At 43.8% G+C, this 22,909-nt stretch overlaps 1 protein-coding gene across 1 annotated transcript in view; it reads right to left on the bottom strand.

Moving 5' to 3' along the window:
- Positions 1–22,909, bottom strand: part of LOC128613851 (NLR family CARD domain-containing protein 3-like) — a 33,602-nt gene that overhangs the window by 2,918 nt on the left and 7,775 nt on the right. The window contains exons 3-4 of the mRNA XM_053634986.1: positions 18,571–18,744; positions 3,994–4,167 (exon numbers count right to left, since the gene is read on the bottom strand). Of these exons, the coding sequence (XP_053490961.1) occupies positions 3,994–4,167; positions 18,571–18,744 (348 nt within the window). The remainder of the gene's footprint in view (positions 1–3,993; positions 4,168–18,570; positions 18,745–22,909) is intronic.

Below are 22,909 nucleotides of genomic sequence, written 5' to 3'. Positions count from 1 at the left end.
AAAATCTGACGGAGAGCTGGATCCAAAAGACAGAGCAAGAGATAGAGCAGTGTTCATCTCTGGCTCCACTTTCAGATCCATATGAGATCCCCAGGACCTGAGATGTGAGGCTCTGAAAACCCAACTCCCTTCGGCCAAGAAGACAGCAAGCCATGAGCGGAGATGCCTGATTGTAAAGTGCTCACAATGCACACAGTGGCATGGTCCACTCTCAGACACTTCCCACAGAAAGTGTGAACAACCCCCAGCCCCCCCACCCCCCATGAAGAAACGGGAGCATTGATTGAAACACTCCCTGAATTCTCTCGCACTCATACTTTTCATTTTTTTTCTTTTTAAAGGGACAGAAAAGAAAAGTGATTTTTCCTTTTTGTGAAAAAATAGAGAGGAAATGAAGAGTCTTTTGCGAGCGTTCATGCAAACAACCAACATGCAGTCTCCCTGAAGATAAGGCTGACAGCATGGTTCACAGGTGCCGTTTTTATAATCACGTGGGACGCGCTTAATTGCCACGTCACCTGTCCATGGCAGGCCTATAAATAGGCATGATTTCACACAAGCTTCAGAAACTGGTCATGCGCCAGGGCATGCATCGTGAAGTGCACACAACATTAACTTCCCTTTAAAAGGGAACATTGAATATCTTTTCTTTGTAATTTTGTAAGTTAATTAAAGTTTCAAGAGACTTGACAAATCACAGATTTTTTAAATTGCATTTTAGAAAAAAATCCCAACTTTTATGGAAATGGGGTTAGTAGATGGGGAGTTTCATTAGTGGTTTAAGTGGTTTAATGCCGCATTTCCTCTGAATAGCAAACATGGTAAACAGAACAGCTGTAAATCTTTTGTGAAACTAATAAACACTAAACTTATAGTTCTGTTATCTGTCCTTTAGTGTAATTTGTACTTTGATTAGAAAGTGTGTGCTCAATCTATCAACTTTTAGTTTCTCCTCCAAAAACCTTTTAATGAGAGCTGACAACTTCTCGTAACATGAGCAACAGCGACCATTGGTGACTAGATGTGGGCACGTCCAACGAAGCAACAAAGTTGATAAAAGTTTAACTTTATGCAAATTTGAAGCGACTTGGTTCAGCGACTACCTATGGGAGTGAAGACAGTAGAGCACACATAACCCGTAGCCACCCATGCTCATTAGCGCATTGCTCGCCAGCGCCATTGTGGCAATAGCCAATTAGCTTAGCTTAGCTTAGGGTCTTAGCTGGTTTAAAGCTTTTTTTATTTTTAAAGCGTACAGCAGGTTTTAATAGGTAAGGTATAAATAGGCATGATTTCACACAAGCTTCAGATACCAGTCACGCAAGAGGGTGCTTCCCACAGCATGAAGCTCACACAACGTCTCATTCTCTCTCAGGGAACATGTTTACATGAGTAACCCAGACGTTTTCACTGACAAACTTAATTGTATTTTGTAAACATAAGCTAATTTAGTATTTGATGCCTTCAACTCACTCAAAAAAAGTTGGGACAGAGACATGTTTACCACTGTGTTACATCACCCTTCCTTTTAATTACACTTTTTAATTGTTTGGGAACTGAGAATACTAATGGTTGCAGTTTTGCAAGTGGAATTTTTACCCATTCTTGCATGACACAAAACTTCAGCTGCTCAACTGTCCTTGGTCACCATTGTCTGATTCTCCTCTTCATGATGCGCCATAGGAGACAGATCTGGACTGTAGGCAGCAGACACACTCTGTGTCTATGAAGCCATGTTCTTGTAGCATGTGCAGAATGAGGCCTGACATTGTCCTGCTGAAATAACCATGGACTTCCAGGGAAAAGACATTTCCTTGATGGCAGCATATGTCTCTCTAAAATCCCAATACTGTATATGCCTCCATGTCAATGGTACCTTCACACATATGCAAGTCAACCATGCTGTGGGCACTGATGCACCCCCATACCATCACAAATGCTGGCTTTTGCACCTTTCACTTATAAAAGTCTGGTTGGTCTTTTTCATCTTTGGCATGGAGAACTTGACGTCCGTTTTCCCCAAAAACAAGCTGAAACGTGGACTCCTCTGACCACAGCACACATTTCCACTGCCTTTCAGTCCATGTGAGATGTGTTCAGGCCCAGAGAACTCGGTGGCGTTTCTGCATATGCTTGATCTAATAGAGTTTCGGGTTGCATTTCTGGATGCAGCGGCCAACTGTTAAGCTACGATGGGTTTCTGAAGTACTCCCGAGCCCATGTGGTTATATTTATCCCAGTAGCATGATAATTTCTCATGCAAAGCCGCCCGATGGCTCGAAGGTCATGCACATTCAACAGTGCTTTCCAGCCTTGCCCTTATGCAATGAGATTTCTCTGGATTCCCTGAATCTTTTCACATTATTATGCACTGTAGATGGTGAAAGACCTCAATTCTTTGCAATCTTGCATTGAGCAATGTTCTTTTTGAACTGACTGACAATTCTCTCACAAAGTTTGGCACAAAGTGGTGAGCCACGAACCATCCTCGCTTGCAAAGACTGAGACTTTTGGTAGATGATCCTTTTATGCCCAATCCTGATACCGTCCCCTGTTACTTGATCCTCCAAAATGGTGTTACTTGAATATTCTATAACTTTTCAATCTTATTTTACCTCTGTCCCAACTTTTGTTGAGTGTGTTCAAGGAATCAAATTCTTTTTGCAAAATGCAATTAAGTTGGTCAGTGAAAACACTGAATATCTTTTCATTGTACTTTTGTCAGTTAAATAAAGTTTCAAGAGACTTGACAAATCACAGATTTTGATTTTTATTGCGTTTTAGAAAAAAATCCCAACTTTTATGGAAATTGGGTTAGTATCTTAAGTGTATGTGTGTGTGTGTGGGTGTGTAAAATAATTTGTTCAAATATTATTCACATTTACAGCATTTAACAAACACCCTTCTCCAGAGAAATTACAAATTTTGATGATAAATTTTAATGAATTAATCAATAAATTAATCACATAAATAAGAAATGAATGAATTAATTGTTATTATCAATGAGACCTCGGGATATAATGTATTGTTTGGCCATAATAGTTTAACTGTCAAGATATTGATAGATTTCAGCCTCCCATCTAATATCCCAGCTGCCATTGATAACATGCCAATAGTAGTGGTACTTTACAGTGAGCTCAATAAGCAAATTTCTCTGATGTTATCTGTCCTCATGGAGCCAGTACCATGTCCAGCTTTATAACAGATTTTGATAGTGTGTCCAGTCAATTCTTCTGATCTTTCTGGAATGTAACAACACAAAAGCTGAAGTAAATCTGATCAAATATTATTAAGTATCTGTTGTTGTCAACACTAAATAACAGTTTCTTGATCTGGGAAAGACACTGTTGTTTTGAAACATAATTAGCTTTTATTACTCAGTAACATTATGTAGAAGATAGAAAGCTTTCCAGAAAGTTCCACGGGATGTCTGGTTCAAAAACCCCAAATAAATGAAAAAAATAAGTAAATAAATAAATGTGTGTTATAATTTGTTTTATATATATATATATATATATATATATATATATATATATATATATATATATATATATATATATTTTATTTATTTTTTTTTTTTTGCAACAGCCCTAATTTTTTCACTGTTTTCAGGGCATGGTGATAGGGTTCACATGAAAAACCTTAACCCTGTTTAAATCCAAATATGAAAACAGTTCTGAATATTTTGAGCACTAAACAGATACAGATACAAATAATAGCATTGTGTTACACCTCTAGCAGAGACACAAGATCTAAACAGTGATAATTACAAGTCGTAAATACAGATTTAATTCTATATCACGTATAAATAAATCTAGAAAGTAAACCTGATTTTCACAAATACATTTCATTTTTTTTAAAAATCATATTCTAAAATTTACAGCTAAATAAAAAAACACACACACAATCATTTCTGTAATATTTGGTGATAATGTGATGGAGTGAGAGAGAGAGAGAGAGTGTGTGTGTGTGTGTGTGTGTGTGTGTGTGTACCTCAGTATCTCCAGTGTACAGTGGGGATACTCCAGTCCAGCAGAGAGCAGCTTCACTCCAGAATCCTGAAGTTTATTGTTACTCAGGTTCAGTTCTCTCAGACTGGAGGAGTTTGAGCTGAGAACTGAGTACAGAACTCTACAGCTTTCCTCTGTCAGATTACACCCCCACAGCCTGGAAGAGAAATGATGAAATCTCAGAACACTGATCTCAAACACAGCATAATACAGCTAAAGTTTAACATTCAGTTTAGTTCAGTTTCATTTGTATAGCGCTTTTAACAAATTGTCCCAAAGCAGCTTTACAGAAATATATAAATTCAGGATCCATCCATCCATCTTCTACCGCTTACTCCTTCTTCAGGGTCACGGGGAACCTGGAGCCTATCCCAGGAAGCATCGGATACAAGGCGGGGTACACCCTGGACAGGGTGCCAGTCCATCGCAGGGCAACAATCACATACACACTCACACACCCATTCATACACTACAGACAGTTTTAGACACACCTAAATTCAGGATATAGAATTTAAATGTATGAATTTATCCCTAATGAGCAAGCCAGAGGAAACGGTGCCAAGGAAAAGCTCCTTGAGACGATATGAGGAAGAAACCTTGAGAGGAACCAGACTCAAAAGGGAACCCATCCTCATCTGGGTGACACCGGATAGTGCAATTATAAATAAATCCCTTCTACAAATGTGCTAATACTACATGCTCAAATAGTGTAATTGTGTAACCAGGAAAATTCATTACAGTTTTTTACATGGAGTCTGTTTTGTTGATCCAATGTACACTTATTGAGACTTGAGTGCAAAACTTGAGTGCAAAACTGATTGAGACTTGAGTGCAATTGCAGTCCTAAAGCTATCATAGCAACTGAAGTCCTAGCCATTATAGCATAACTGTTCATATGAATCGAGGTTCAAAGCCACCTTTATGGTTTTTAAGTGGTACCATCCTCAATAATCTTAATGATCTTTAAGCTGCACCATGTGGGGCCATCCTCAGCAGTAGCATGTGACTTCCAATTGATGAGAACTTGAACCAGAAGTAGGGCATCCGGATGGATCAGGCAGGTCCGGAGAGCAGAAGGGGTCAGGATAACTGGTATTTCAGGAATATCATGTGGAGCTCAACAGAAAGAGAGAGGGAGGGAAAGAGATGGAGAGATTATTAGGTATGCTTATTGTCCCATAATGGTTAGGGACAATGTACTTTGTGTGAGTAAAAGCAGGGACTCCAGCAAGACTAACTATGACAGCATAACTAAAAGGAATAGCCAGAAGTAAAAACAGACATGAGGGCTCCCTGGGACATAAGGCGGCCAGACACCCCACCTACAACAAATCTGGGTGAAGGCATGAAAGTGGGGGTGGGGGGCAACAACATCCAACATCCCAATTCACCACAACTGTCACAATTCAAAGTGCAGATTTTTAAACATTTAATAACAAACAAACAAAATACAAAAGACTCTACAACTAGGATACAAAACACTGTGGCTAAGACAAACCATGGCAGCTGAGACAAAGGTATAGTTAGACGATGTATGACAAGGAACCAGTGCAAACAGTGGCTATATATGAGTGCTCGTTAACCAGAAAGTGATTCAGGTGCAGGTGGTCATGTGACTGATGAGTACGGTTCGGTGGCTGCTGGGAACTGAAGTCCAGAGTTCCTTCCCTGATACATGACAAGAACACCCTATAACTGTGAGCCTCTAGATCTGCTCCTTTGCCTAAGAAAAAACTATTCACAAAAAGCTTGATTAAACAAATACGTTTTCAGCCTGGACTTAAACACTGAGCCTGTGTCTGAGTCCCGAACACTAATTGGAAGCCTGTTCCATACCTGTTGGGCTTTGTAAGAGAAACCTCTTCCCCCTACTTTAGCCTTCACTATTCGAGGTACCAACAGATCATAAAAGAAGAAAAGTTCGCTTAGGTATTGTGGTGCGAGACCATTCAGTGCTTTATAGGTCAATAGTAGTATTTTATATTCAATGCAAAATTTTATTGGGAGTCAATGCAGTGTGGATAAGATCAGGGTGATGTGGTCATCTGGTTCTATTAAGGACTCTTGCAGCTGCATTCTGGACTAACTGGAGCTTGTTAAGCCTTTACAATAATCCAACCTAGGGGTTGACGAAAGCATGAACAAATTTTTCTGAATCGTGTAATGACATATTTCTTATCTTAGCAATATTTCTGAGATGAAAGAAGACTAGTAATATTATCTACATGAGGATCAAGTGAAAGACTGGAGTCAATAAACACACCTTTTATTACTCCACATAATGAAACAGAAAGGCCATCCAGAGTTACTATGTAATCAGAAAGAGTTACTATGTAATTTCTTCTAGCTGCATGTGGTCCTAGTGGAAGTACTTCTGTCTTATCAGAATTAAGTAAAAGGAAGTTAATGAGCATCTGTTGTTTAATGTCCTTTATACATTCCTCAACTTTATTAAGCTGCTGTCTGTCATCTGGCTTTGCTGAAACATACAGCTGTGTATCATCAGCATAACAGTGGAAGCTAATACCATATTTACAAATAATTTGACCCAGAGGTAGCATTGTAAGGAAAATTAGCTGTTTGGGTTAAGTTTTTGCATTCTCCACCATTATATGTAACAAAAATTAGTTGTTTACATTGTGCTACCCATATTCTCCACCAAATATGTAGGCAAGACTAGAGAGCAAAGAGTTGGATTTTAACTCTCTCTTGCTAGTCCTGCCCTACCAACCAACCAGAAATTGTCTTAGGGCGATGTTAATCAGTTAATCATATGATGTTAATCAGTCCATTGTCTCTGCAGATGGGAGGTTCTACACTTTTTTATGATGTGTGGATTAAACTTTGTCCGAAATACTAACATGTACATATAATGACATCTATATAATGATATCTGAATTTCCTTACTCGTATCCTCAACGAATACACACATACCACACAAGACATATACTAACTCTTGTTAAGTACTCTACTAATAGTAAATACAATAATCATACTAGTACTACTATACTAATACATGCTAAATGAATGAAACAATTTGTGGCAACTTATTGGTAGAAATGGCAGAAACTAAGTGATTGCTGTTGTTCCCTTTCAAAGGGAACTTCAATGTTGCGTTTAGCATAACACTATGGGAGCGCCTCTCATGCGTGACCGGCATCTGAAGCTTTTCTAAAATCATGCCTATTTATAGGCCTGCCATGATCAGGTGACATGGCAATTAAGAGCGTCGTGTGATATAAATTTGGCACCTGTGAACCGTGCCATCAGCCTTTATTATCTTCAGTGAAAGACTGAAAAACATGTCGGTTGTTTGTGTAAAGAAATAAAAAGATGGTTTATTTCCTCGCTATCTTTTCTCAAAATCTCAGAACTTTTCTATCCCTTTAAAAAAAGAGAAGAAAAAAAAAGAAATGAGAGAGAGAGAAAAAAATATGAGTGAGAGAATTCAGAAGTGTGTTACAGCTTGCTCCTGGTTCATCACGTGGGAATAGTGCACACTTTCTGCGTGAAGTGTCTAGGGATGTAGCATGCGATGGCAGCCTCAAGAGGCTGCGCATGGTAATGCCTACATTAAGCAGCTCGGGTCGTGACTCGCACTCTTCTTGGAAGCGGAAGCGAGTTGGGTTTCGGAGCCTCGAGGATTTGGGCTGGCTACTCAGCTAGCCGTCTCAGGTTCGGGGGATCTCTTTTGGATCCGGAAGAGGAGCCGGAGACGAGAGCTGCTCTTTCTCTCGCTCTGTCTTCTGGGTTCAGCTCTCTGCTGGATTTTGGAGCTTGTGTCGCAACTCCTCCTTCCGCTATGGAAAGCCAAAGGGGGGAAAAAAACACACATACAAATAATAGTAATAATTTCTCTCTGACTCCGAGGAGCCAGAAGGATGTGCTAAAAACTGAGATCAGCATATAACGAGCTACTTGAAGTGATTACTAAGGCTGGATGAGCCTTTTTCTCCCCAGTGAAAGTAAATCCCTCACACTGCAGAAACTCCACTTTCTTCCAGAAGTACATGACAAAATATCAGGCTTCTGAGGGAAAACCATGCATAAGCCGCATTTATAACCCCATGATGTTGGATTATTCGGCCATTGTGGGGAATGAATGGCATGGCTATTTAGCTATGCTGAAGGTGGAGGAGGCGCTTGCGAGCTACCTCTCTCCATCGACGGCAGGTAATTAGGGGGGCTGGCTTTGCCATCCAATCCACCGTGGCATGGGTTGGCAAGGCCTATGCAGTAGTAGTCTTGCTTGTGGGTCACTGCATCAATGACAGTGTTGCAGGCCTACCAAGCAGACCTGCTGAGTGAGCTCAACATATGGCGGCATTCAGCCAGTTCCTTCCCTGTTGTCTCAAGTTCACCCGTGCATCCACGAGTAATTCAGTCCTGCATTACTAATGGTGTGTTTTCAGTTTGTTTGCACCCCCCAAAAAAAATTTTGCACCAGCTGCCACTGCAAAAAACAAAAGCGTTCTTCAAAAATTTAAAGTACAGCAGAAAGTAAAGTGAGACTACAATGAATGAGAATAATAGCGTAAAATTCCCAGCCAGCTCCATCAAACCCCTTCAGATGATTCAGAATGCTGCAGCACACCTCGTCTTCAACCAGCCCAAGAGAACCCATGTCACACCCCTCTTCATCTCCCTCCACTGGCTTCCTGTAGCCGCCCGCATCAAATTCAAGGCCTTGATGCTCACCTACAAGACCTTGTCTGGAACAGCACCCTCCTACCTCAACACTCTCCTGAAGGCTTACGTTCCCTCATGCAATCTGCGATCAATTAGCGACTGACGCTTAGTAGTACCTACTCAGCGTGGCTCAAGGTCCCTTTCAAGAACCTTCAAACTAACTGTTCCTCAGTGGTGTAATGAACTTCCAACCTCAATCCGGACCGCAGAATCTCTCACCATCTTCAAAAAACAGCTAAAGACCCACCTCTTCCGTGAACACCTAACCAACCTATTAAAAAAAATATTAAATTGCACTTACACCTCTACTCTGCGAATTTGCTTCTTCTGGAACTCAATTAATTGATCTTGTATGATAGCACTACTTGTATTGTTGTCTGCTTGATATATCGCTTTGCTTGTATGTTCTCATTTGTAAGTCGCTTTGGATAAAAGCTTCTGCAAAATGAATAAATGTAAATGTAAAATTATTAATGAAAAAGAAAGGAACAATATAATTTAAATGCTGAGACAAGGAAGAAGCTCCCGGCAAATGATTCAACCATGTAACAGAAATGTCAGTATGTTTCTCTCATACACAGGTATCGGGGTGTTGTAGTGGTACACCGCATGCTCCGAGAGCTGAACTAAATGGCAAATAAAAGAAAAAGGAGGAGCAGGAAAGATTCTCAATTTCGTTAAAGGGGTGTAAACCTTTGTCATCATAGATGTCCTTCAGATAATGAACACCTGTATTACCCCAGTGAGCTGTAGTAATGGGTTTCCCTCCAATTAGTATTCCCCTATTGTTGAATAAAGTTGATGGAGTGTGCCACTCACAGGACATTTCTCCTGTAATTGTGCAATAGCTATCTTTTCCTGATTAAATAGATTTAAAGTACTGATTCGTTTGCGGGGTGCATTCAATCCACCACAGTTCAAAACAAAATATTAAACTGACTCATTATCTAATGCAACATGATTATAGACAATATCTGGAGAAATAAACAACATGTGCAACCACAGCCACCGTATGCTACGTCAGTGCCTGTTTCCAATGTTTCTCCCAATCTCAGGAATTCTTCACCAACTTTGTGAAAAATCAGTAGATAGAACAAGTCCCAGCCACTGACTAGACAACACATACACACAGATAACATGAAAACAACCCAAAAAACAAATTTAAAAAAATTTATACAAAAACGTTAACTTACTAAGAAGTCTAAAATGGACAGTGACGGTGTATGAATATGGAGCAGTCAGAACGGTTCCAGCCCAACAGTTTAAACTAACCAATAAGTTATAACCTGCAGTGTTGTTTTTTTAAAGGAGGAATCCGTTCTCCACTGTATAGTTACTCCAGCTAGCCTTAGCAGGCCCAGTCCAAGGACAGTCGCCCCAGCAAGCAAGAGCCAGCTCGACCTATGTAGTATCAGGGGACATTTGTAGCATCGCGCAGTTAGCATCCGTATTCTAGCAGGCTGGCGCTAGCAATTAGCCTAGACAGCCCAAGCTAACCCAGCTCAGACAGCTAGGAGGGCAGTCCAGAACATTCAGAAAAACTCTGCATGAAACTGTTAGCTATCGTCCAGTGTAAATCTTTTATCCCATTTCGGTGATGTGTCCGGTATACTACATTAGCAGTTGTGTTACTGACACAGTCGCAAGTGTAATGAATGTGAGTGAGGTGGATTATTTACTCATCATCATTTTTCCCTAAAATGTGTTTGGAGGAGAAACTAAAAGTTGATAGATTGAACACACATTGTCTAATCAAAGTACAAATTACACAAAAGGACAGATGACAGAAATGTAAGTTTAGTTTTTTTTTAGTTTAAACAAAAGAGTTACAGCTTTTCTGTTTACTGTGTTTGCTATTCTGAGGAAATGCAGCATAAATGCAGTCAAGCATTACAGATGTCACAAACCGGAGAGGAGACACGAAGATCAACTGAACACCAATGTTTATTTCACAGAATGGCAGAGTTATATGCAATAAGCAAGCAGGCAAGTATATAGCATAGAATGTCCCTTGTAGCCATCCGCCCGAGCAGGGATGGCACCAACAGTTCAAAAGGGAAGAACAAACTTAACTGACAAGTCCTTTCCTCTGTTGTGGAGTAAAGTGTGGAGAAATCTGAGAACAGCGGATGACAGAGATAACGCTTAATACACGAGGTAAGCATGAAGGGAGTCCGAATGGTAGCTACTCACATAGAGACTGATGAGACCAGACAACAGGTATGTGATAGCTGTGTGCTTATGAATAGTTCCTGATTAGGGTGATACAGGTGTGGCAGGTTAGTACTCAGGTGAATGTAAACAGGTAGGTGGAGCTGAAGGACCTGGTGTTGATGGTATGCGGGCTGAATCTGAATACCCTCCTCTCCACAGGCAGCTCTGGATGACCGAACACGGTGACGAGAACGACCTCTGCCTCTAGGTGCTGGATGTTCAGGATGGGTGTTATGGAATTCGGTTAACAATGTGGGATCCAGAATGTCATAGCGGGGAACCCGTGATCTTTCTTCAGGCCCATATCCTTCCCAGTCCACGTGATATGCTAGGCAACTGCCTCACCGCCAGGAGTCCAAGATGGCATGGACCATGTAGACTTGATTGTACTCTGCTTCTACTGGAGGAGAAGGTACATCTGTAACACCAGGTCCTGTGGAGGAAGGGAGGAGAGTCATGGTGAGATTTGAGTAGAGACACATGGAAGGTAGGTAAAATCTTGTATTGTGAAGGTAAATTAAGCCTATAAGGTCACATTGTTTATTTGCCATTGGATGGGGAATGGGCCTATGGATCGGGGACTCAGCTTATGAAGGGGTAGTCGGGGTGGATGTCTCGGATAGAGAGCCAGATATTTTGACCTGGATGGTAAGTGGATGTGGCAGCTCTTCTGACATCAGCCTGGATCTTGTACCTCCGGACTGCTCGATGTAAATGGATGTGAGCCAAACCCCATACCCTCTCACTTTACTGAAACCAGTGGTTAACAGCTGGAACTACCGATGGTTCACCTGAGCAGGAAAAAAATGGTGGTTGATAGCCAAGGATGCACTGAAAAGGCATGAGTCCTGTGGTAGTTTGTCAGAGGGAGTTTTGTGCATACTCGGCCCATGGCAGGAAACAGCTGTGTTGATGGTACTGCTACCAAGATGCACGTGCTATTGTCAGAAGAGACCATGGTCTGTGGGGGATTGGTAATGGTCGGAGCTTGCCTTCCAGGAGATGTCTCAGGGTCTTGGAGATGGAACATATCGGGCATCCTTGAACAAAACGCCAGATGTCCTGGGTCATACCTGGCCACTAATAGCGTTCATGGAAGAGTGAGAGGGTTTGCTGGTTACCTGGGTGCCCAGTTCCCAGAGACAAGTGAACTGAGTCCATGAGGGTAATGCAAAGGGCAGAAGGAACATATGTGTGACCCTCTGGACCTCCCGGCAGAGGGTTCCTCTCTAGAAGGTGTTGTTATCAGTTTGATGGCAAGGAGTTCCTGGTTGCCGATGTCGTAGTTCTGCTCTGCCGGGGACAGTTTACGGGAGAAGAAGGCACATGGGTGTAGCGGAAAAGATCCCCCCTGCCGCTGAGATAAGACCGCTCCCACTCCCATGTTGGATGCATCCACTTCCACGACAAAGGGCAGATCTGGATTGGGGTGTGTAAGGATGGGAGTGATGGAAAAGTTCTCCTTCAGGAGTTGGAAGGATTCTATGGCAGTGGGCATCTATGACAGAGACTTGGACTGATTGCGATGTAAAGATGTTATGGGAGAGGCAATCTGACTGAAGTTAGCGATGAACTTGGAAATTGGCGAATCTTAGAAATCGCTGCAGTCGCTTGATTGAAGAAGGTCGTACCCAATTCTTGACAATGTGTACCTTCTCCTGGTCCATCTGGATCCCTAGTCCATCGATGACATAACCCAGGAAGTGGATGGACGGGCAATGTGACTCACACTTCTTCATTTTCAGATAAAGTTGGTGATCTCTCAGACGTTGAAGGACCTGAGTGACGTGTGAGCGATGTTTGGTCAGATTTCGGGAGTAGATAAGAATATCATCTATGTAAACGATAAAGAACCTGTGAAGCATGTCTTGGAATACCTTGTTGGGGCAGTGGTGGCTTAGCGGTTAAGGCTAAGGGGTTACTGATCGGAAGGTCGGGGGTTCAAGCCCCAGCACTGCCAAGCTGCCACTGTTGGGCCCTTGAGCAAAGCACTTAACCCTCTCTGCTCCAGGGGCGCCGCTCATGGCTGACCCTGTGCTCTGACCCCAGCTTCCACACAGGCTGGGGTATGCGAAGAAAATAATTTCACTGTGCTCTGCTGTATATGTGACCAATAAAGACTCATTATCATTCATGAATCTTTAGAATTTGGAACGTGAGTTAGCTAGCCCATACAGCATGACTCGGTACTCATAGTGTCCGGATGGTGTAATGAAGGTGGTTTTCCACTCGTCACCCTTCCGTATTCAGATGAGATTATATGCACTACATAGGTCCAAGTTGGAGAAGATGTGAGCTTCCCATAGTTGCTCTAGGGCTGCTGGGACCAGGGGAAGAGGATAACAATATTTAATGGTTTGCTCATTGAGAATCCTGTCGGATTGATGGTCGGAGCCCTTGATCTTTTTTGGACATGAAGAAGAAGCTTGAAGCGGCAGGGGATGTAGATGGTTGAATGAATCCTTGTTTAAGTGCTTCCTCAATGTACTCCTCCATGGCCTTCATTTCTGGGATTGAAAGTGGTTAGATTTTACCTTTGGGTAACGTGGCTCCAGGTACCAGCTCAATAGCGCAGTCCCATGGCTGATGAGGTGGAAGTCTTGTAGCTAACTGTTTGCTAAACACCTCTTGGAATGTAAGATATTCAGCTGGAATGTCTCTGGTAGACTGCATTTCGGGGCTTTCGATCGTAGTAGAGTTAATCTTGATTGTTATTTCTGGTTGAGATGAAGGTCTCTTTGGAGGTGATGGTAGGCAATAGCTGAAGCAGTACTCACTCCATTTAGTAGTAGGTGAGTGTGTTTGTAGCCATGGTCATCCCAGAATGATGTCTGCGGTTGAGCATGAGTATGGGTGTACAATGGGTAATTACTCCTCAACCCAGCGGCTTACCCAAGATAGAGTAGATGTTCAGGGTTTGTGAACAGGGGAGTTTCTTGATCTTGAGGTGCCCGAGGAGTTCCTTGGATATAAAGTCCCCTGCTGAATCTGAGTCAATGAGGGCTGGAATTGAAATAGAGCATAGATGGAAAGAGTCCACCAGCATAGGTTCGATGGCAGGGGTTGTTGGAGTGGCGAGTGGAACATCTGGTGAGAAGGGCTGCCGTATATTCTCTAGTTGGCAGGCTGAGATGCGTTGAGAGACCCGGATGGATCGTTGGGAGAGACCCGGATGGATCGTTGGAAGAAACCCAGGGTATCATCATAAACTGCCAGTTGTAACCTCAGATTAGGAAAAAATCCCTTATTATTAGGACCTGTTATCCCTGTTATCCCTGTTATCAGGGCCACCTTATTCCAACCACTAGCAGCCGCTAGGGTGCGGAATTGGATGGTGCAATCTACAACAGTGGATCTTCCCTGACAGAGATGATAGAATTGATCATGAACTGAAACATTGTGGCTGGTCTGACCAAAAACCTCCTGGAAATGTGTGACGAAGTCTTTGAGGGAGCTGTTGAGTGGATTATCTTAATACCAGATAGTTTGAGCCCATTGGAGGCTCGTCCTGTGAGCAGAGACATGATATAGGCCACATGTGTCAAACTCAAGGCCCGCGGTCCAAATGTGGCCCGCCACGGCATTTTATCTGGCCCACGAGAACGTGATAGGTGCATGATTGTCTTAACATACGTTTTTGCTGTTCTCATTCCCAACTCGTAAAATACCGACGATTTGTCCAGCCCCTAGGCGTCTGATAGCATCATATATCGCCGTGATCGGGTTATTATTGGAGTGAATGGACGGCTGTAGCCTCTGCTCTAAGCATCTCTTACCGCCGCTGACAGGTTTACATTGGAGTCAATTGAGAACCCAGAGCTATTTCATACAGACGTGGAAGGGTCCCTTTTGTGTCAGTATCAGATGCCTAGGGGCGTGACAAAAATGATCAGTGGTCGAGGATTATGGGTAGTGTAGGCCTTTCCGCCTTTCCAAAAAAAATCATACTGAGGGCCACATAAACTACATCTGCAACAAAGTCACGTCAAGACGATTTGAAACTGGGAAATCTCCACTAATTAACCTCAACATGTCCAAGAAGAGAAAAATTGATGCACAAGGAAGGCAGTTTCATGAACGATGGGAGAATGAATACATGTTTGTACTTCAAGGTGAAAAACCAGTAAGTCTTGTGTGTTATGAGTGTGTCAGTCGTGAAAGAGTACAATCTATGTCGGCATTTTGTCATCAAACATGGAGCTAAGTATGGTCTATTTAGCCTCCAAGAAAAACAAAGAATTGCAGCAGAATTAAAAGGCAAACTGCAGTCGCAGCAGAATGTGCTCACAAAAGCTACAGCCAAAAACGATATAACAGTGAAAGCTAATTTTATTGTGGCGAAGGAAATCGTCCGAGCTTCAAAGTCTTTTTCAGAGGGTGCATTTTTGAAGCAGTGCATGCTAAAGGTGTGTGAGCAGGTGTGTCCCAACCAGATACAAACTTTTCAAAATATCAGTTTGTCAAGAAACACCATCACGGACCGAGTTAAGGAATTAGTGGGAAATTTAGCAACACAGCTGGCCAAAGGGACACGCAGCTGTCTAGCTTTTTCATTAGCTGTGGATGAAAGCACAGACAACATGGATACAGCGTATCTATCCATTTTTATTAGAGGCGTGAAGCCGGACCTCTCTGTCACTGAGGAGCTCTTGGATGTAGCTGCCATGCATGGGACCACAACGGGCCGGGACATTTTTGATGCAGTGGAGAAGTCTGTAAGTAAAAATAAATTGCCGTGGGAAAAGTTGGTGGAACTAACTACAGATGGTGCATCTGCGATGTGTGGAGGAAAAACAGGCTTGGTTGGACTAATGAAGGAGAAATTGCAAAAAAGTAACTGTCACACGCCCCTGATTACGTATCACTGCATTATCCATCAAGAAGCTCTGTGTGGAAAGGTTCTGGAGCTGGATGATATTATGACCACGGTCATGAAAACAGTGAACTTTATTCGGGCGCGTGGTCTGAATCACCGCCAGTTCCAGCTGTAATTGCAGGAGGGGGGCTCAGAGCATGGAGATATGCCATACCATACAGAAGTAAGGTGGCTGAGTAGGAGCAAAGTACTCAAACGATTTTTTGAGCTGAGAGAAGAAATTGCTCTTTTCATGCAGAGCAAAGGAAAACCCTTGTCTGAACTATCAGATCCAAACTGGCTGTGTGACTTTGCTATGTTATGTGACTTAACCGAGTATCTGGCTCAGCTGAATCAGAAACTGCAGGGACATAAACAAGTCATCACACAGATGTCCGACATGATCACAGCTTTCCAGCGTAAACTCGACCTCTGGAAGTGTCAGGTGGAGCAGGACAATCTTGCCCACTTTCCTATTTGTCAGATCATCTCAGTTCCTGGTGCTTTTTCATGTGCTCGGTTGACTACCAAACTGAACCGGTTAATAAATGAGTTTGATCGGCGCTTCTGTGACTTTAAAGCGCAGTACTCGGGTTTTGACATCTTTGCCAATCCGACGTCTGCAGTGCGCCCCATAACCTTCAGATGGAGTTAATTGAGCTTCAAACTGATAGTGGCCTAAGAGCCAAGTTCCAGGATGCTACAATCGAGGACTTTTACCATCTACTGCCCCCTGGTTTGATGCCACAGCTCCGACTTCATGCTGCTCGTATTCTGTCCATGTTTGGGAGCACCTATCTGTGCAAACAGATGTTTTCAATAATGAATTTAAACAAGACCAAGCACAGATCACGCATTACCGATGACAACCTCCACGCTGTTTTGCAGATTGCCTCAGCACAAGACCTAAAACCAGACATCGACACTCTGGCCAGGGGAAAACAGTGTCAGACATCCGGCCAGAAAACATAGGTAAGCATTTTTAAAAACCTGAATTAAAATAGAATGCATTTAAACCAAGACTAAGAACAGTAGAATATGTGTATAATTTAATGATTGTGCTTGCATTTTGTTTTGTGTTATTTGGGTTATTTTTTGTTTTGTGTTATTTGGGTTATTTCCAGAACATGATCTATGAATGAGGATGTGTGTGAGATGGTGTCTCAGGGTGAGGACGGATCTACTTGATGTGTTCAAGGACAGGCAGTATCACCTCATTGTTGTTGTTCATTTTGTAAAATGCTACTTCTGTAATACATGTAGGTTGTGCCATAGTTCTCCCCCCAACTTAACTGTGTTGAAAAAAGTTCTGAATGAAGTTAAGGGTTAATATCATAACTTGTTTATAATATTTTTCTTTATTTGCTTATATAGTTTGAACACTGATTCAAGTAATGTGGGTTTCAAACTGAACATTTATCTTTACATCTGTGCAAATGCATATGTAATATTTGTAAGTTGAATACATAATAAATACAGTAACAGTTATTTAACAATATAATAAGGTGTAGTTTAATTTATTTTAAATGACATTGCATTTTGTTACATTCATACTGTTAATGTGGCCCATGGAGGGTGAAAATGAGTTTGACACCCCTGATACAGGCAGTCTTGGCCCTGTATGTTTTAAATCGGGGTACATTGTAACAGGAATCTGCAGCAATTTTCCACCGTGCCAGAGAAGGTCCCTGGTTGGGCCATTGGACTGGCTGACATGATTGGCAAAGAAGAGTTGGGAGGCGGAAGCGGCAGTGGTGCCAGTTCAGTCAATGGATCTCAGGCTCTTTCATCCATTTAGTTTATTCATCATTGTGAATGGGTAGGTGGAGCTGAAGGACCTGGTATTGATAGTATGCTGGCTGAATCTGTGACAACAGACTTAAACCACTAAACATTATAAACCACTACACTCTAAAAACACTGAGTTAAAAACAACTCAAATTGGGTTATTTTGAGCCCAACAGCTGGGCAAATATAGGACAGAACACATTTTGGGCTAAACTAACCCATCAGGTTGGGTTGTTAATTTTAACCGAGGAAATGGGTTGTTTTTCAATGCTAGGGATGGTTTCATGTTTACAAAAATGCTGGGTAAATTTTATTGCATAAATTCAATTCAATTACATTACATTACATTACATTCAATTGAAATAATATTTTCATAGTTATTTTGACCCTTTGAAAATGTCAAATACACCACACTATAAACAAATATGTCAACATGGTATCTCCTATATTTATACACAAGGTGTTCAGAAATGTTTTGCTAGAGCTGCTAAAATGGTTTTTATATATGGACTTTGAAGTAAATGACTGAACTTATATATTTAAGATGAAAACGTCAGATTTTGATCAAAGGAAACGTTCAAAACCGAGTAACCAACTTACGATCCAGTGGGCATTACAAACAAGTAAGCCAAAGCTAACGAAGATAGTGGTGCATTTAATATTATGTAAGCTGGACTGTTATCGCATATTGTTGCTTTTTCTAGTGTACAGTAATGGTTTTATGGATAAATATATTGATACGAACCTTGTTTCTTAAAATAAACAGTTTGTCCGTGTGAAAAAACTACCTAAAAATATCCAAGACTGAGAAAATAACCCAGTTAAATGACCCAAAAGGCTCAACCCAGTGTTTAGGTAGAAAAAATAACCCTGAATTTTTTGGGTTTAATGAAGCTCTAAAATATTCTAAAATTTACAGCTACATAAAAACACACATAATCAATTCTGTATTTAATATTTGGTGGTAAAGTAATAATCTGTCCTGTGTGCGTGCATGTATGCGTGTGTGTGTACCTCAGTATCTCCAGTGTACAGTTTGGATTCTGCAGTCCAGCAGAAAGCAGCTTCACTCCTGAATCCTGCAGTTTATTGTTACTCAGGTTCAGTTCTCTCAGTCTGGAGGAGTTTGAGCTGAGAACTGAGGACAGACCTCTACAGCTTTCCTCTGTCAGATCACACTTCCACAGCCTGGAAGAGAAATTAAATATCAGAACACTGATCTCAAACACATAATACATAAAAGCCATAATACAGCTAAAGTGAACATGTAACCTAAACATGTGTGTTTCTCTCACACACAGAAATCAGAGAACAGGACACCACATCAGCACATTTACAGGAGCAGGGATGTCTTTCTACACACCATAATCTCTCAGCTACAATTTATTATAAGACCATTAGGTCATGTACATAACACACATGTGAGAGTGAGCAGCCTACAAACAACACACTCTGAACTGTGTTCAAAGTTCTACAACCAACAATGCAGATATAGTGCACTTTATTACTGAAAATAAAGAATTACTGAACTCTACACTACCAGTTAATAACATACCAACACTAGACATACTTTACAGTTGCCATGATTTTCCCTTGAAGCAGCGTGCTCTAAGCGTGAATGCGCGAGCAGCTGCTTTTCCATTGTTGACAGTAGTGACATTTGGACACGTGTGTTTTGTTTATGTTTCTGTCATGTCTCCTCCCTGTTCTGTCATTGGCTGGGATTTCACATGTGTCTGTATTGCCCTCAGCTGCTAGCAGTTTAGATGCTGATCATGTCCACATATATACCGCGCGCCTCCCAGCACACAACGCGGAAGATTATCATAGAGTTAGATTAGTTCGTATAGTAGTCATAGTCACGTTCCATGTTTAGAGTTAGTTCACGCTGGGTTATCCGCTCCCAGTTCCTCGTCATAGTTCATGTTTCTCGTTTTGTTTATCGACCCTGTTTTCCGTGACCACGACCTTGATTCATGTTTAACCCTGTGTATGCCTGTTTGCCGATCGCCTGACCTTCGCCTGTTTTGGATTACGTTTATGGATCACGTTTTGCATTTGTCTGCCTGTCTCTCTTTTAAAATAAACAACTGTTCATACTGCACTTGCATCCGTCCTATCTCTGCTCCGTCACGATACGTGACAGAATCTTCCGCCCTAACATGGATGCAGCAGGAGGACAAGGGAGACATCACGCTACGATGGGAGTAGCAGGACAATACCTTATCGGGAAACGTTCGGATTACTGGCCGCATTTCTTGTCCGTGCAGTTCCCTCAGCGGTACGCCGTTGAACTGCCGCCAGAGACAGTGGGATTGGGGAGCTACCCGCTGGAGTTCCTCTTCAACTGCCAGGAATATTTCTGCAGCCTGGCGTATCCCAAGCCTACTAAGAGACAGTGGATCGGGTTCTTGGTGTCCAGGTTTTGCTATCCGGCCCGTGACTGGGCGGAGCAGCTGGTGAGCACTGGGTCCTCTGCTCTCCAGGATGTCACTCAATTTGCAGAACTTTTTATGGAGGAGTTCACGCAACCAGGGCAGCTTCATGGTCTGGATTTACTGGGGTGGAGAGTCAATGGACAGCCCCAGCCTGACCTGCCCTTTAACCTCTATTATAAGGGGATTGACAGGTCAGCCTCCACCGATCCACTTCAGGTTCCAGCCAACGTGGAGGAGGTGGCACCAACATGCATGTCTGAGGGCTGCAGGAGGGAGACCAAGCTACAATGCCCTACCTGCAAAAAACTGGGTCTCCAGGAAGCATTCTACTGCTCTCATGAATGCTTCAAGAACAGCTGGCGGGAGCATAAGAAACTCCACTGGCGAGCCCGTGCAGAGATCCAGCCCGGGGTCAACAGGGTGACCTCGGAGCGCCCGTCGGAGGTCTCAGCACCTGAGCCCCAGCCGGAGGTGAACCTGGCGACCTCAGAGCTCGAACCTGAGACCCACGAGGAGGTCTCACCCGCCGAGCTCCAGCCAGAGGTCCACATGGCAGCCTCAGAGCTCTAGCATGAGACCTATGGGGAGGTCTCAGCTCAGGGGTCCAGCCTGAGGTGAACCTGGCGACCTCAGAGCTCGAACCTGAGACCCACGAGGTGGGCTCACCTGCCGAGCTCCAGCTAGTGGTCAACAGGGCGGCCCCAGCATCAGAGCCCCAGCCGGAGGTTAACCTGGCAACCTCAGAGCTCGAACCTGAGACCCCCGAGGTGGGCTCACCTGCCAAGCTCCAGCTAGAGGTCAACAGGGAGGCTCCAGCACAAGAGCTCAACCCTGAGGTCCAAGTCCAAGTCACGTCTCAAGTCTCTGAAATCCAAGTCAAGTCTCAAGTCCCTGAGGTCCAAGTCCAAGTCAAGTCTCTAGTCTCTGAAGTCCAAGTCAAGTCTCCAGTCTCTGAAGTCCAAGTCAAGTCTCAAGTCTCTGAAATCCAAGTCAAGTCTCAAGTCCCTGAGGTCCAAGTCCAAGTCAAGTCTCAAGTCCCTGAGGTCCAAGTCAAGTCTCCAGTCTCTGAAGTCCAAGTCAAGTCTCAAGTTCCTGATGTCACATTCAAGCCTGCTGATCCAGTTGACCAAGTTCCGCTAATATCTAAGCCTAACAACCAAGTTCTGCTCACGCCCAAGTGTACTGACATGGCTGACCACATTCTGCTCACACCCAAGTTTACTGATACGGCCAACCACGTTCTGCTCAAGCCCAGGTCTACTGATATGGCCGACCAAGTTCTGCTCACACCTGAGTCTACTGATATGGCCGACCAAGTTCTGCTCACGCCTGAGTCTACTGATACGGCCGACCAAGTTCTGCTCATGCCCAAGTCTAACGACACGGCTGACCACGTTCTGCTCAAGCCCGAGTCTACCGACCCGGTCGCCCAAGTTCAGCCCACGCCCAAGTCTACCGTCCCGGTCACCCAAGTTCAGCCCATGCCCAAGACTACCGACACGACCACCCTAGTTCTGCCAAAGCCCGAGTCTGCTGACACACACAGCCAAGGTCTGCTCATGCCCGAATCTGCTGACACGCACAGCCAAGTTCTGCTCATGCCCGAATCTGCTGACACGCACAGCCAAGTTCTGCTCACATCCATGTCTGCTGACATGCACAACCAAGTGTCTGTTGAAACAAATAACCAAGCTCTGCTCATGTTCCCATCTGATGACCCAACCAACCAAGTTATGTTCACGCCCAAGTCAGCTGACGGGGACAACCAAACTCTGCTCATGTCCACGTCTGCTGACATGCACAACCAAGTGTCTGTTGACACGGACAACCAAGCTCTGCTCACATCCCAGTCTGCTGACATGACCAGCCAAGTTCAGCTTGCAGGCTCCGCTGAGTACGTCGCTCTGCCTTCCTGCTCAGCCAAGGACGTCGCTCTGCCTTCCTGCTCAGCCGAGGACGTCGCTCTGCCTTCCTGTTCAGCCGAGGATGTCGCTCTGCCTTCCAGTTCAGCCAGGGACGTCGCTCCGCTTTCATGCTTTGACGAGGACGTCGCCCTGCTTCCCTGCTTTGCTGAGTACAGCGCTCTGTTTCCCTGTTCGGCCAAGGACGTCGCTCTGCTTTCCTGCTCCGCCAAGGACGTCGCTCTGCCTTCATGCTCCGCCGAGGACTTCACTCAGCCCACCTGCCCTGTTGTGAATGTCGCTCCGCTTTCATGCTCCGCCGAGGACTTCGCTCAGCCTGCCTGCCCTGCTGTGGTCGTCGCTCTGCCTTCATGCTCCGCTGAGGACTTCGCCCAGCCTGTCTGCCCGGCTGTGGTCGTTGCTCAGCCTGTCTGCCCGGCTGTGGTCGTTGCTCTGCCTTCATGCTCCGCCAAGGACTTCACTCAGCCTGCCTGCTCGGCTGTGGTCGTGGTTGGCTGTGGTCGGCTGTGCTCCGCCGAGGACATCGCTCAGCCTGTCTGCCTGGCTGTGGCCGTTACTCTGCCTCCCTGTTCAGCCAGGGACGTCACTCCGCTTCCCTGCGCCGCCAAGAACACTGTGCAGTTTCCTGGCTCTGCTTGGGACATTCAGCCCAGGGGGCCGGGGCCGCCAATGAAATGGGATGACTCATGGCACTCCGAGGGGAGTGTCTTTGGGGGGGGTTCTATCATGATATCATGACCCTTGAAGCAGCGTGCTCTAAGCGCGAATGCGCGAGCACCTGCTTTTCCATTGTTGACAGTAGTGACATCTGGACACGTGTGTTTTGTTTATGTTTCTGTCATGTCTCCTCCCTGTTCTGTCATTGGCTGGGATTTCACATGTGTCTGTATTGCCCTTAGCTGCTAGCAGTTTAGACGCTGATCATGTCCACATATATACCGCGCGCCTCCCAGCACACAACGCGGAAGATTATCATAGAGTTAGATTAGTTCG

Source organism: Ictalurus furcatus, chromosome 10 (genome assembly GCF_023375685.1).
Source record: "Ictalurus furcatus strain D&B chromosome 10, Billie_1.0, whole genome shotgun sequence".
NCBI classification, from domain to species: domain Eukaryota; kingdom Metazoa; phylum Chordata; class Actinopteri; order Siluriformes; family Ictaluridae; genus Ictalurus; species Ictalurus furcatus.
The sequence above is the reverse complement of the archived record's forward strand: the minus strand, read 5'-3'. Positions and strand labels throughout refer to the sequence as shown.